Here is a 15,438-nt window from a genome sequence, read left to right as displayed (position 1 = left end):
CGACGATGTAATCGAAGAAGCCCCCGGTGACCTTGAAGAATGCTTAGGATTCGAATATCATGACACCATGGTTAATGAAATCCCGTGTAAGAACATGTCTAGGACATGGCGTCGGCATCCGAGATGAGAGCCAGTGTAGGACCATGTCTGGGACATGGCATTAGCATTGATATGTGTTCTAGTGTAAGACCATGTCTGGGACATGGCATCGACACCGATATGAGGCTTCGTATAAGACCATATCTAGGATATGGCATCGAGATGTGGATCCATGTAAGACCATGTCTGGGTCATGGATTTGGTACTTGATTTGGTGTATGATGATTCTGAACATCCTTCGGTATTTCGGGTGGTTCAACGGGCCATTCAAGATTATGGTTAAGAAGTGGAGTAATATGTACAAAGTGTTGAAAGGGTACAGGTATGAACACTAAGCTTGTGGTTATTAAGACTATGAAATGTCGAGACCTCAATGAGATAAGATGTATGAATTATGATTATGAATTTTGTTGCACTATCATGCTAACTTACATTGTGTAATTGAACATGGAATCTATGAAATGGTGAGTTCATGATTAGTTGAAAATGAACTTATGATAGTTATCATCATATTCACTAAAACAGTTTTGGACAGTAGCAGTAGTCTGACTTTGAAAATCCACCAAAAATTGTGGAAATCGAATTAGAGACTGAATAAAATATGAAATTAAATCTTATTGTGTTTAGTTTCACTTAGAGGAAATGGTGTAAGGAAAAGAATTTCATATTATGAGATATTTTAATTTTTGTGAGACAGGATCAAAGTGATTTCGTGCTCCCCTATCTTAACTTTGGAAAATCACTAAAAACTTGTACAAGAATAATTATGGTTTATAATTTATATTCTTAAAATCCTTAATGCGTCTATTTTAAAAAGAAACAAACAGAAACATCAACCAAATCCCGTATGAGGAGATTATTAATTTTTAGTGAAGAGGGGTCGAAACTGTCAGACAACAAAATAGGGGAGAATTTAAAGAATAAAATGTACTTATTTTCTAGACAAAAAATTCTGAAAATTTTAGGGTATGAAGATATGTGAGTCTAGTTTTAGGGAAAATTAACATATCTTAATTTGGAGCTCCATAGCTCAAGATATTAATAATTTAGTGACTATGACTTGAGTAGACAACTTGACTAGAATACGAGCAAATAGTGGAATTATGTGCAACTTCGATTGTGTTACCATGAGAATATGTTGTAAGAATTTGGAAAAAGCATGTTAATAAATTGCTTATTATTATTTTCATATGGACTTACTAATCTATAAAGCTTACCCCCTCCTTTCCATTTCTTTAGTGTTGTTAGGTTAGCTCGGGGTTGGAGATAGTTGGAGGTGGCATCACACTATCAAATTATCAAGTTGGGGTATTAATAAACCTTAAGTGTTTTGAAGTGAGTAGCATGTATAGAGACTTAGTACTTTATGATATGTGTTTCATGATTTGGCCAATTGAGTTGGCTTATAATGATTCATTTGTATAGATCCATGAGATATGACTCATATTTGATCATTGGGTTGTAAGCCGATTTGATTTTGCATGACTGATCTAATGTTTTGATGATGTGCATGTTGTGATGGCTTAGTATCGATGAATGTATGATATGGTATGCATATTTGATGGATGAACTTTGATCAATAGATGTGACCATATTCTTAGTATAAAAGTGTAAATTTAGAGTAAGTTAATAATGTTAATGAAGAATGGAATTAGTGTGGAATGCCTTATGGAAACATGTAAACGTGAGTGTGTGATATGTAACATTAAGGATATGAATTAGACATGACTATGAATGCTAGATTACTAAGTTGAGAATATCAGCATGAAGGCAACCATGGTATAAGGGTATAAGTGGTAGTGAAGATGACAATGCCAAATGAATATGATTTGGTATGTCTAGACTTGATATAAAATGAGTATGAGAAACACAAGTATGATAACATGCAAATGCTATGTTTGTGACTTAATTGAGGATGTTTAATCGTTAAATGGGTGCCATGTTATATATCCTTGATGTTTTATAAATGTGTGAGGAATTATGGTTGACCAAGGCTTGGAAAATAGCCTAAGTGTTGGCCACACGGGCAGAGACATGACCGAGTGTCTCAACCGTGTGGGGAACACGGCCTTAGCACATGGGCGTGTGACTCTCTAAACATGGAAAATTTCTCTAAGTGTTGTAAAATTTTTAGAAGTTCTTGGTTTAGTCCCGAACCATCCCCGATGTGTGTTTTGGACCTCGTAGGCTCGTGTAAGGGACGATATGCATGTGTTTGAATGTTTTTGAATTGGTTATAATTTTATGGCTTGGTTTTACATGTATGTATATGTTTAAGTCCAGTAATACCTCGTATCCCATCCCGACGTTAGACACGGCTAAAGGGTGTTACAATCGTACTCAAAGTATCCTATCATAGATACGCCTTATCTTTCAGTAAAGACACCGTACACCTCAAGCAATCTTTAGGGGTACACAATAATTCCATAAAAACTCTCTTTCTGTTCAATAGCCAATACTCAACTTTTGAAAGATCATCATCCACTGTACTTATGAACTTTTCCGCTCCATATTTTTGAATTTTATCTATCAATACTGGAGTAACCGTCGTAGATACAAGGTTTGGAGTATTCAGGGGTGCCAAAGGAGGCACAACAGAGGGTAGAGATGGCTGTGTTGCAAGATTTTCTTGCTTAAACTCGTTGAACCATTGGTTCATCATTCCTAGAAATACATTTTTCATTTCGTCACCAACAGATTGTGGAATAGACGCACTATTACTTGCCTCCGAATTCAAAGCTTTAACATTATTTTCAGCTTCATTAACTATAGCTCGATTCAAATTCAGCTAACATCCTAAATCTATAAAAAATAAAATGTTAGAACGAATCAAAAGCATCACACTATCACAAGGAATATGTGGCATGTATATACTAAATCTTACTTCACTGCGTTAGTCTTAGAATTGACTAAATCGTAGCTCTAATACCACAAAATGTAACACGCCTAACATGTATTCGTCGCCAGATTAAGGTTACAGAGCATTACCGAATAAATGTGACTTAAAATCATTCATTTCTAAAAATTTCAATAAACATAGCATAATCTATTAATATACATGCATATTGTCTCTTATTCGAGCCCTTAAGGCCTTAGAATCACTTTAGAAATGATTTAGGACTAAATTGGGAACATTTGAAATATTGAGGAAAAAGTTAGAAACATTCAAACTACAAGGGTCACACGGCCGTAGGACTTACACGGTTGAGACACATGCCCATGTCTTAGGCCATGTAACTCTTGGAATGGCATCACACGCCCGTGTACCAAGCAGTGTGCTAGACCGTGTAACTGCTTGACTTGAATACCTTTAAAACCTACAAGGGACACATGGCTGTGTCGCATGGCCGTGTGTCACATGTTTAAGACACATGCCCGTGTTTTAAGCAGTATGGACAAGAAATTGGCAAAAAATTAAGCCATTTCCTTCACCCATTTCAAGCATGTACCTACAAACCATTTGCAACCTTAACCAAGGCAATCAAAACATTCCAAAACATGCATTAAAATGGAAATTTAAAAGATCAAAATCCATTAAACCAATATGCCATATAGGCACCTCAATCACGATCAAACTACCTTACCTAACCATATGCATTACCATACTTAAAACATACACAACTAATTCAATATCATCTTAAAGCATATCAAAATTGAGACCACAAGCAACAAAACATGACATACCATACTAATATTTAGTACAACTCATATTTTACTTGATTTAAAGTTACCAAAGTGTAAACAGGGGCACGTATGTGCTATTCAGGGGTACCAAAGTATAAATAGGGGCTTGTATGTGCAATTCAGAGTATAATTAATTATAAGTGTTTTATTTCATAATTATAGTGTAAAATTTTACAAATATAAATTCAATTATGTATTGAAATACTATGAATTTACATTGACAACCAGGGCGTTGAAATGCGATCGAGCTAATATGTGATTTTCGCCTTTCCTCGATTTAGTTCCAGTTGAGATTTATCTTAATCTAAATAAATAATTATATTCAATTAAGTATTTCAATCAATTTGAACATTCAATTCAATCCATAATTCACATTTATGCATAATTAGAGTTTTACCCTGAGCATTTTAACTTTTTACAATTTAGTCCTTAAGCTCATAATTTAAAATCTAAACATTTTCATCCCTATACCATGCTAACCGAATCCATTACGAACCTATATCAACCCATATAAACCATTATTTCACAATTTCACCATGAATTTTATTGCTTTTACAAATAAGCCACTAAATGACATTTTCATCAAAAATCACTTTATAGAACTTATTTATTTAACAATAAGGACTCATAGTCTTCCATTAAAATTCAAAAACCATACAAGTACATCCATGGTAAAAATCTAAACCTTTAACAATTTTGCAAATTAGTCTCTAGGCTAGCTAGACTAAGCTAAAACGATCCTGAAAACTTAAAAATCATTCAGAATGGAATCAAAAGTCATACCATGCAAGTGAGACTTGTTGGCCGAACCCTAGCATGCTCTCATGGTGATTTCGGCTGAAGAAAAACAAAGATGAAGATGATACTTTGTTTTTCTTTCTTTTGTTTTATGATTTATTTACCTATTTACCAATTTTCCCTTTTAAAACATTAACAATGTCAATAAAACCAATTCATGAATATCCACTAACTATATAAATGGTCTATTTACCATCTAAGTTCTTTTATTTTAAAGTTTCATAGCCATTTGATACCTTTAGCTACAAGAACTCTACTTTTTCACCTTTTATGATTTAGTCCTTTTTACTTAATTAAACATGAAAACATAAAGATTTTGTTAGAAATTTTTATACAACACTACTAACACGCTGTAGAAATTAAAATATTAATAAAATGAATATTTTCACGTCAAATTTGTGGTCCGAAACCACTGTTCCGATTTCATTGAAAACGGGTTGTTACAACTTCTATTTGAAATTAAATGTTCTTATTTGTATCGTAATACTCTGTAACCCTAGTTCAACAACAGAGACGGGTTAGGGGTGTTACACAGTACATGTGCTGGCAGCGGAAGGGTGCAAATACAATACTCTAAATGTATTGGATAGAGGAAGTCCTGAAGGAAGTGGGAAGGGTGGTTAATAGAGACAGGGGAGAGTGTTGATGAAAGGGTAGTGGGTAATGGCAAAGTCTGAGACCGGAGGCAGATGAAGGTTTAATCTTCCGATGAACTCAGAAATCAACGAAGAAACTGAGAATCAAGAAAGGTAACATTGATGGTATGAAAAGACCCAGTTGATCAGCAATAGAATTTATGCAAGAAATGGAACTTGAAAAGTCTTGGAGAAGATAAAATAGAGAGCTTTTAGGGTTTGATTAATTTTCTCAAGCTTTGATTGCATTTCTTTAGGAAAAGTAGGAGTTAATAATTATTAATTTTGCTTTTTTTTTCTCTCTAATAGCACCGTCCAAGTCAATCAATCAGTGCATGTGAGACTGTTGGATGATTGATACAGGTTTAGGGTTTTGTAATAGACTTTTGCTCTCCATCAATAAAAAAAAGTATCATATAACTAAACTTATTAACATCAATTTTTCAGAGATAAAAAATCATAAGGCTTAACCCATAAATTAGTATCTAAATTATGCTCATTTTCTCATCTTGGTGCTTACACTTTTTTTTTTTTTTTTACAAATGGTACCTAAACTACTTTTTTTCTCAAGTTAGTACTTCCATTAATCAAACCATTAAGTCTGTTTAAAAAAAAAGATTAACCCATAATTTGGTACTTAAACTATACCATTTTTTTCAATTTGATACCTATACATATTATTTTTCTCAATTGATACTTAAGCTATGCCATTATTCTAAATAATGAAAAAAAAAGTGACTCATTATATATAGGTTAGGATAATTTAAGGACCAAAATAAAATTGTATCTTTTTTATATAATGCAAAAATAAAAAAAGTGACAGACGTGTCAACCAAGGTCGGTCCTAAGTCCTTATATATATACATATATAGATAGATAGATAGATAGATAGATAGATAGATAGATAGATATGTACTATATAGCATTAGACATAATCATGGGTCGAATTATCCGGTTCAGCCCGAAGGTCCACCTGAAAAGTGAGAGGATTTAAAAAAAATTATAGGTTCAAAAAATATACTTGGATAAAAAATGAGTCCTATTTTTTAAATAGGCCAAGCCTCGGGTAAGATTTTTCAAGCCCGGACACAGCCCAATCAGAATAAATTTATTTATTTTTTTAATAATAAATTTATATTATCAACTCATATGGTGCTGAAGCTGTGCATGGGAAGCAATATACATTTGATAAAATTAAAATAACAATAATTATGGAGAAATATAGGTTTTTAATTAGTTGGCTTTTCGCAATGTGAAAACTGACTTGCTCTGGACTGCTATGATCAGGAAACAACATGCCACTAGATAATTATAAGCTTTTAACTGAATGCAGGTTCTTTTAGAACTCATCAAATTAGGTTGGGTTTTATTTTATTTTAAAATAAATAAATGAATGCAGGCTAAGCATGAAGTATGTCGAAGGTTATGACCTAAGTTAGTTATGTAAATATATTTTAATCGTTGAAAATTATAGAAAACCAATGAAGAAATATTATCAATGAATATTCAGGGTATTTCTAATTACACCTTATATGTTTTCCTTGTTATTAATCTAATTACTGTAAATTGATTTTAGTATATACAGGGGAAAGCTAGAAAAAATTTTAAGGGTCGAAATTAAATTGTCAATATTTTTATATTTTTAAAAGATTAAATTAATTTTTATCATTTTTAAGGGGAAATTGTAATTTTATCTTAACTAATTTAATTTTTTAAATTAAAGGGTTAAAATGGTAATTTTTTATTTTAGGAAGGGCCGAGGTCCCGCTAATCCCTAAATCCGTCTATGAGTATATAGACTTTTTAATATATTTTAATTTATTAAAAATATTTATTTTAATATTTTTAAAGTATTTGATATATTATTATTTTCTAAAAATTATTTTATATAATAAAATATATTTTTAAAATTTATCTGATTTAGACCTAGCTCAAATTTAACATCTATAATTCAAGGTTGGGCTTGGTAAAAATTTCAAGCATATTTGAGTTTTTTCTTATTTTTGTTTGTATTGATGTTTGACATTTAGACTTTCTTTCTATATATGGTAGGTATATAAATATTTATGTGCTATAGAGCATTGACACGTCAAATATTTCTTATTTTTGTGTAGTATTGGTGTTTGACGCAGATAAATCAATGCATGCTTGAGTAAGTAATAAATACCTCAAAAAAAAAAAGTTGTACATGCGTCAAATACAATAAAAAAAACCATCTGAAAACGAGAAAAGGAAACATGTGTAAAAATTTTTATGTGGATGCCAAATGAAAAGAAATGGATGAAAAAGAGTGAGCATCGTCATCTGAAAAAGTGAAATGATGAGCAACGGAAAAACGAATAGAAAGATTAGGGTTTACCTTTTAAATTATATTTGGGCTTAGGCTCAGAACTGATTAAAGTTTTGAGGATGTGACGAAGACACGTTTTGAGAATTTCAATATATCAATATATAGACATGAGGATACATTTAGGGTTCATTTTAATTTTAATTATCATTTCAATCCTCAACTTTCTAAACTTAGTTAAATTATTATTATTTAAACTAACTCAACCATTAAAATTTAAATAGAGATATTAATAAATATTGAGTATAGTGATAAAATACATTATACTCTCAATTAAAAATCTGAGTTCAAACTTTAATAATGACATTGTTTAGAAGGATAATCACGAATATTAAACATGACTCATAAAATAAATATGGAAAGTACTAAAGAAATTGAATTATTTTGTCGTAGTAACATACAAAGTACTCCATGTATGTACTCCATAAAAATAAATAAAAAATTTAAAAATAATAAAAAAGTCATAAATTTTTTATGCCAGTGATAAAATATACATAAATTATTGCATAATTTATCACGTCACCATCATTAAAATTTTATTAGTCCAACTATTTTTCTATTCAAAAACAACAATAGACTAAACTTTAAAGATTAAAGTGTGAAACATGGTCAAAACCAAAAAAAAAAAGGTTAAAGGTGAATAAAGAATTTTTGTGTAGTACAAAATTAAATTTATTTTGAGCTTTTGACAAATGGGTTCTCATATCCTATCTACTGTCACTACAATAAAAAACGTCAAAAGTGGTTTTAGGATGTTCTTATTATGATATATTTAAAAAACTCTTGCTTGATAGAAAACGGAATAATTATTAATTATATAAATGTGAATTTAAAAATAATTTAATTAATTTTATAAAATAAATTATTCAAAATCAATATTAATAATAAAATTCAATTGCTTAAAGTATTTTAGTAAATTATTTTTTGATAAAATTAATAAAGAAGAATTTTGATAAGAAAAGAAAGTAATATATATATTAAACTCATAATTGAGTCGGTGATACGAATTAATGGGATACCACTAATTTAGTTGGATAAATATTAAAATACTATTATTTCACAAAGTAAATTATGTAATTTTGAGAGTGTTTTTATCTTTTATATCTTTAATATTAAAAATATATATACAATGAGATTTGAACTACAAACATTAAATGCGTCAACTTCTCTACTTTGTCCATTCAATTATAATCTTATTTTTATTACATCAATTTTATTATAAATATATTTGTTATTTTTACCTACATCCTAAATATAACATAACCTAATATATTTTACTTACACTTCTTTTATGATATTATGTATTATAATTTTTTTAAATATGGTCATATTGTAAAGGAAGATTGATTAAGGTTGCATACAAAGAAAAGTATCAAATGAAAATGGTCAAAACAGGGAATTGTAGTAATAGAATTGACTAAATCGACGAATACCGAATTATTCAATGAACATCATAAATAGATATCATCTTCTTGATTTTCATTCTTCCTTTTTCTTATATTCTTGGTCTTAGCAATATGCAACTTTTTATTTTCCTACCGACCAGCGCCATCATCATCATCATCATCATCTCTTTTGATGAAAAACCGGCCAAAACTACCATTTCTCAATTCATCTCACTCACTGCTACTGCTTTTCGTTGACTATGTTTACTTTTATATACGGCTTTGAGCAGTTTTGAAAATTGCTGCATTGGTTTCCATTTTTTTCAATATTTCCATAATAGCAGAAGTTGGAATATCTTTGGGCCACCATGCGTCGGCGAACCCTAAAGACAATGATGTCTCGGGTTCCCGACAGCGAATTCAAAATCTGGGTTGTTGCCTATGGTTGTAATGCACCACATGGATGTACTACTTTAGAAACTTAAGTTCAAAGTTGGTAGCTTAAATTAGAGGTGATCATGGGCCGGGTTCGGGCCGGGCCCATACAAATTTTTAGGCCCGTTTACTAGGCCCGGGTCCGGCCCGGCCCAAAATATGAGCCTAAAATTTTGTCCAAGCCCAGCCCGAAATAAAATTACTAAGCCCGAGTCCGCCCGCCCATATTAAATTTTTTATTTCATTAAATAAAAAATTTAAAAATATAATAACTCAAATATATTTAAAAACATAAAATAAATATTAAAACAAATAAAAATAATACTAAAATAATTCTTAAAACAATACACAAATTAATAATATAATAAAAATAGTTATATTAAAATTTAAAATAATTAAAAATAAAATAAAAATATATATTAATATATAATTTAGGCGGTAGGGCAGGCCCAGTAAAAAAACTCTTACCCGAGGCCTGACTTGTTTTCTAAACGGGCCTTGTTTTTTTGCCCAAGCCCATTTTTCGGGCCTATATTTTTACCCAAACCTCCCATTTTTCAGGCGGGCCTTCAGCCGGGCCGGGCCGCCCAGCCCATGATCAGCTCTAGCTTAAATGCCCCTTTTACAATTTTAATAACATAACGTCAATGCCAAAGAACATACTATATGATAGATGTATCACGTCTACTTTATGGTCCAATCTCAGCTTGGAACATGAAAAGAATAATTTTACATTGATAGTATATAATTATTTTTTTTAATTTTATACATGATCGATAATTTATATAATTAATTTCTTTTAAAATAAAATTATTTTTAATGAAGTAACACCATCCACTTCCATAATAAATAATAATGCATAAAATTGTATACCATATATACATCATATAATTTTTCAAGTTTAAATCAGTAATCTAATATCAATAGGTATTTAAGTACGGTAAATCATTTGTCACTACACTAAACACTAATTCATAAGTCATAGACATTGTTGGCTATAGTAAAAGCAGGTTATGCATATAAAAATAAATCCTAATATTTGTAAAAAGTTAATATATATATATATATATATATATATATATATATATATATATATATATAATAAGCTCTATGGGTGATGCTAGCATTCAGGGGCTTGTGCTGCTAGCATTCAGGGGCTTGTGCTGGCGAGTGGGACGACAAGCATGGGGGATATAGTGCATGGACTCTCAGTTTCATCTGTAGGGGTTGGACAAGCAACCAAGAAAGTTAGGTTTCGCGAATTTGATTTCCTGAATGATTTAGGGTTGATAGAATCTAGCATAGTTACACTGATGAGATTGTTCAAGTATACATTAATGGGGGATGGTAAGACTTGTAGTCCGCAGACCCATATCTAGTTGATGATGGCATTATTTTAAAGGAAAAGGGATGTAATAAAGGATGTTGTGAATGGTGTCTTGTCAATTAAGTTTTCTCCACGGGCTCATCAAATTATAGAAAAGAGTATGTCAAAGGAAGTAATCTTTAAGCTACTTGGAAGGAGGATTGGATATATGCACTTTAGAGTAACCTTTATGCGATTTGGAAGCTGGCTCAACACTTTCAGTTAATGGACCACAAGAATGATTATTTTATGGCAAAGTTTAAAGTAGTGGAGGACTATACAAAAGCCTTATCTAAAGGACTGTGGGTTGTGTTTGGGAAGTACTTGACAATTCAACCATGAGGTCGAGGTTCAATACATCTATGGCTTTCCTCACTACAGGAAAATAGGGCTTTAGAGGCGTTTTTAGCGGCGTTTTATCAAAAAACTCCGCAAAAATTGTAAAAAATAGAGCAATAGCGGCGTTTTTGTAAACTGAGCAATAGTGGCGTTTTTTGTTAAAACGCGGCTAAAAATAGAGCATTAGCAGCGCTTTTGGTAAAACGCCACTAAAAGTTATATAACACCTAAAATCCTAAACCCCAAAAAAAAAAAACATTAATCTATAACCCCTAAAATAGTAAACCCCTAAACCCTAACAAGCCATAAACACTAAACTATAACCCCTAAAACCCTAAATGCCGCAATTGGTGCATTTTTAGTGGCGCTAGGTTATAAACGATGCTAATGTTAAATTATTTTGTTCAAAACTTCGTCGTTTAGCTGTCTTATTTTTTACCCACATTTGATACACTTAACATTTTCCCGCTTTTCCCCGCCTATTTCCCCTTCTTCCTTATCCTAAATCCCTAAAATATTATCACCCATTCCCAAATTCGCATCCTAAATCCCTAACGAATTTAATAATAATAATAAAGTAATTTTAACAATTAAAATTAAATTGAAATTTGAAACATGGAGGAATTAAATTTTAAGAATAGAAATATAATGATTAAATTTTAATTTTACTGAAAAGTACAAATACTTATCTCATATTTTATCTTTTACTGATTAAGTGGTTTAGTATTCAATTTGTTAAAGTATGTTAAGAGAATTACTTTTTCTTTTTAAGATTTAACACTCCTATGCTAAAAGATATTATTTAACTCATATATTTATTAAAAGTTTATATAAAATTAATTTAAAAGTTTAAATAAAAATTAATTGCTATTTTGGTTATAATCATAAAGTTTTAATTTTAATTTTGTTATCTGAACTTAAATTGTTGTATCACTCCTAAGTGTAGGATTAAATTGAAAATTTTTAAAAAGAATTGAACTATAACATAACTTGATCCTTTTAGAAAACGAAGGTACATTGACAACTTGGTTACAATTTTAATTTAGTCCAAGTGAAAAATAAAATTCTTGATGGTGACTTTTGAAACTTGCAAATATTGTCAAGACAAATCAAAGTAGGTGCGAAGTTAGATTTTTTTTTGGGTGGCGAAATTAAATTTTATACTTTTATAATAGTACAAATGCTATTTCACCATTTAATAGCTATATCTTTATAATTTTAAAGGATTAAATCAAAATTTTGTATTTTTTAATTCATCGATTCTATTTTATTTTTCTTAAAGTTTCCTTTTGTATTTTATATGTTAATTTAAAATTATAAAAATCTTCAAAAAAATTAAAATTAAAAATTAAAAATTAAAAATAAAAATAAAAAACTTAAATATATAATATTTAATATTTTAGTCCATATTTCAGTTAAAAAGTTTAATATTCAAAATTAAAATAAAAATAAAAATGATAATCTCAGCACAAAAATTTGAAAGAAAAATAAAAAAATAGAAAAAAATATAAAAAATAAAAAATTAAAATTAAACAATAGTGGCGTTTTTTAGGTAAAATGCCACAAAATTTGTTACCCAAATTTCCCATTTCTCCCTTTTTTGTTACCCGCTCATTACTCCCTCTTCTTCTCATCTTCGTCGCGCCCTAAATCCCTCAAATAACTCTCAAAATTTGCTCCCAAATTTCCCATTTCCTGCAACACAAGTCAATACACCTACACCAATCACACTTCTTTTTCCTTTTCATTTCTTCAAAGGTAGTAGTAGAAAGGGGAGTTCTAGGAAATCTGGTCGAGATTCGGCTGAGAAGAAAGAGCCAATGCTCATGCTAGGGTTTTGTTGATTGTTTGGTTTTTATTGTTTTGTTTATGTGCTCGTTTTTTGTTTGGGATTTCGCTTTCTGATAGACCTAAATGGAAGCAGTTTCTTATTTGCTCTTCTGGGTTCTTCTTTGGTTACCTTGTCAATGGCATTTGCGAGGTTTTTCTTTTCCTTTTCTTTTTCCATTTTCTCGGCAACCAAACAAAGTTTAAATGCATCATTTTAAGAATTTTATTTTTTTGATATTTGCTGCTTTTCAGGAATATGTATACAATAGACTCCAGTTCAGGTAACTGCTATAGTTTTTATTTTGGTAATTATTTTCAATTTTTTTATATTAATTTTTTGTGTTCAGCTATGGCTGATTTACCTTCAAGGTTTCAGTCCGAAGAAAATGGTGAACCCATGGAAGACTTATGTGAAACTCTCTGCTGTTCTCATGGGCTCTCACGGCCTCACAAAAAGATCTTTAGCTTTCCTCAATTACCCAGCACAGCTCATGTTTAAATCCACCGAAGTAAACCCCCAAAGTTGAAAATTTTCACTCTTCACAACATTGTTCTTGTTTTTGCGTTTATTTTTTTAAAGCTTCATTATAGATATCTTTAGGTTCTTCCAGTGATGGTAATGGGTGCCTTCATACCTGATTTGAGACGAAAATACCCAGCACACGAATATGTTTCTGCAATACTTTTAGTACTGGGTTTGATCCTTTTCACCTTAGCTGATGCACAAACTTCACCAAGCTTCAGTGTAATTGGTGTAATAATGGTGATTGGTGCTCTTGTAATGGATTCTTTTCTGGGTAATTTGCAAGAAGTTATCTTCAACATGAACCCTGAAACAACACAGGTGATTTTTTGCTGATGATGGTTTAAACATGTGAAAAAAGTAGTGCGTTTAATGCTATACATTTTTTATGGTGACGTTAGATGGAAATGCTATTTTGCTCCACCGTCGTTGGTTTGCCATTATTGATCCCACCCATGGTTTTAACAGGAGAAGTATTCGAAGCATGGAATTCGTGTTCTGAGGTAAATTTTAACTCTTCATTTTGAACTTATTTTGATTCTCTATGATGCAAGCTATGGCAATCTACTGACTACTTGTTTTTGCTTAAGAGGACAGTTGAATCCTCTTATATTTCATGTGAGGATGTTCTGAATGTGAAGTTCTTGAACATATTTTTGCTAACCTATTTTTGCTATCCCTTAAGAATCCTTTACCAGCAAATGGCTTACCTTCAACATAGGCGGCTTTCTTTCTTGTTGAGTCATGAGATTTAGTCTTGGTCAGCATTTTGTTAATGTGTGCCAGAGCATTCCTTGTACATTTTGATTCTTTCTTTTCTTTTTGGTAGTGTTTGACATGGACAAAGCTATATTTTTTTTTCCTTCTGCCTACAGATAGTGTACCGTTTGTTTTATTTTCTCCTTTCAAAGTTAATTTAGTTGTTGCAGTTTTCTTAGATAGATTGCTAAAGACATTTGTATAAGTTTTCTACCTTTAAATTGACTTATTTGTGCCTTATGAATAATCTAAAGAATTGAAGATAGGTTGTTTGAGACTACTTATAAGTTGGTTTGTGTTTAAATCTAATGCTAAAAGGTTAGCTCAATGTTCTGCTTGAGTGGCATTAAGCGATCAGTTGATTGATAAATTTTGGTTTATAAGTTATGATTTGTTTATGCTCCTTGGATTATCACTGACTTGAAGAACTAGGTTGCTCTCTGCGAAGTCTGCTCATGCGAGTCATTCTTCTCTTTTCGTCTGCTGTTTCTGTTAACAATTGAGAAGCATTGGGACTATTATTAATTTTTAATCCCTACAGATTGTCATGTGACCAAACTATAGTCATTTATTGGATTCAGGCTAGACTCAGAGAGGCAGCATCGCTGGAGAAACATGTCCTTTTGAAGAAGCTTAGAGATGCGCTCAAATCTTTAAAAGGACACGTAGCTGGAAGAAACAAGGATGATGTAGAGGAAGCTATTGCCATGGTTAATGTTTTATGTTTTGCAGTTTTATCATTGAACTATGATCTATCAGTGATATGCCAGTCCTATTTATAATAATTTTGAAAGTTAAATGCTAATATTTAAAATGCATTACTACTTTTTAGTATTCGCTATTAGTCTTGGTGTGTAGGAAATAATGTTCATGGTGAAATATTAGGGAAAAAATGCTGTAACTTTAAGGGTGTGATTGCTGATTTGTTGCTTCAGTTGAAATTGCTAGGTTCAATGATGCTAATATCATTCATCTCAACATTTTCCAAATGTTTTGCCACTTTGTAATTATTGGGAAAGTACTATGTCTGGAGTTTAATTAGCAGTTAAACATGATATGCCGTACCCATTGATGTCATCTATTAAAGAAGGGTTTGGGTTTAGAAATAGCATGGAAAGTGTTTTAAGTTTTGCGGTCATCATCTATAGTATGGTTAGATATGAAGCCAACTTCTTTTCTAGGAGGAAACTGGTCACCTTGTTTAAATATATCACCTTTGAGAAAGCATGTTTTTTCCC

The 15,438-nt window shown here is 31.1% G+C and overlaps 1 protein-coding gene across 7 annotated transcripts; it reads left to right on the top strand.

Moving 5' to 3' along the window:
- Positions 1-12,644: 12,644 nt before the first annotated feature.
- Positions 12,645-15,189, top strand: LOC108458106 (UDP-galactose/UDP-glucose transporter 4-like). 7 transcript variants are annotated; one of them, XM_053026497.1, is made up of 6 exons: positions 12,645-13,069; positions 13,171-13,199; positions 13,288-13,427; positions 13,520-13,762; positions 13,910-13,944; positions 14,742-15,189. In XM_053026497.1, exons 1-6 carry the CDS (start codon positions 13,056-13,058, stop codon positions 14,980-14,982), a joined length of 702 nt encoding a protein of 233 aa, XP_052882457.1. In that variant the 5' UTR covers positions 12,645-13,055; the 3' UTR covers positions 14,983-15,189. The 7 variants fall into 7 exon arrangements, with proteins under 7 accessions (XP_052882457.1, XP_017612856.1, XP_052882460.1 ...); XM_017757367.2 differs by having other exon boundaries at positions 13,843-13,944; positions 14,782-15,189; XM_053026500.1 differs by having other exon boundaries at positions 14,782-15,014.
- Positions 15,190-15,438: the final 249 nt, after the last annotated feature.

The sequence above is a fragment of the Gossypium arboreum genome, chromosome 4 (genome assembly GCF_025698485.1).
Source record: "Gossypium arboreum isolate Shixiya-1 chromosome 4, ASM2569848v2, whole genome shotgun sequence".
Taxonomy (NCBI): Eukaryota; Viridiplantae; Streptophyta; class Magnoliopsida; order Malvales; family Malvaceae; genus Gossypium; species Gossypium arboreum.
This window is presented reverse-complemented; position numbering and strand designations above follow the sequence as displayed.

Bases quoted from the DNA above. Each gene is read 5' to 3' on its own strand.
- LOC108458106 (XM_017757367.2), top strand. The intron at 13,200-13,287 runs GTAACTGCTATA...TTTACCTTCAAG, and splicing joins TACAATAGACTCCAGTTCAG to GTTTCAGTCCGAAGAAAATG. The intron at 13,945-14,781 runs GTAAATTTTAAC...TATTGGATTCAG, and splicing joins CATGGAATTCGTGTTCTGAG to GCTAGACTCAGAGAGGCAGC.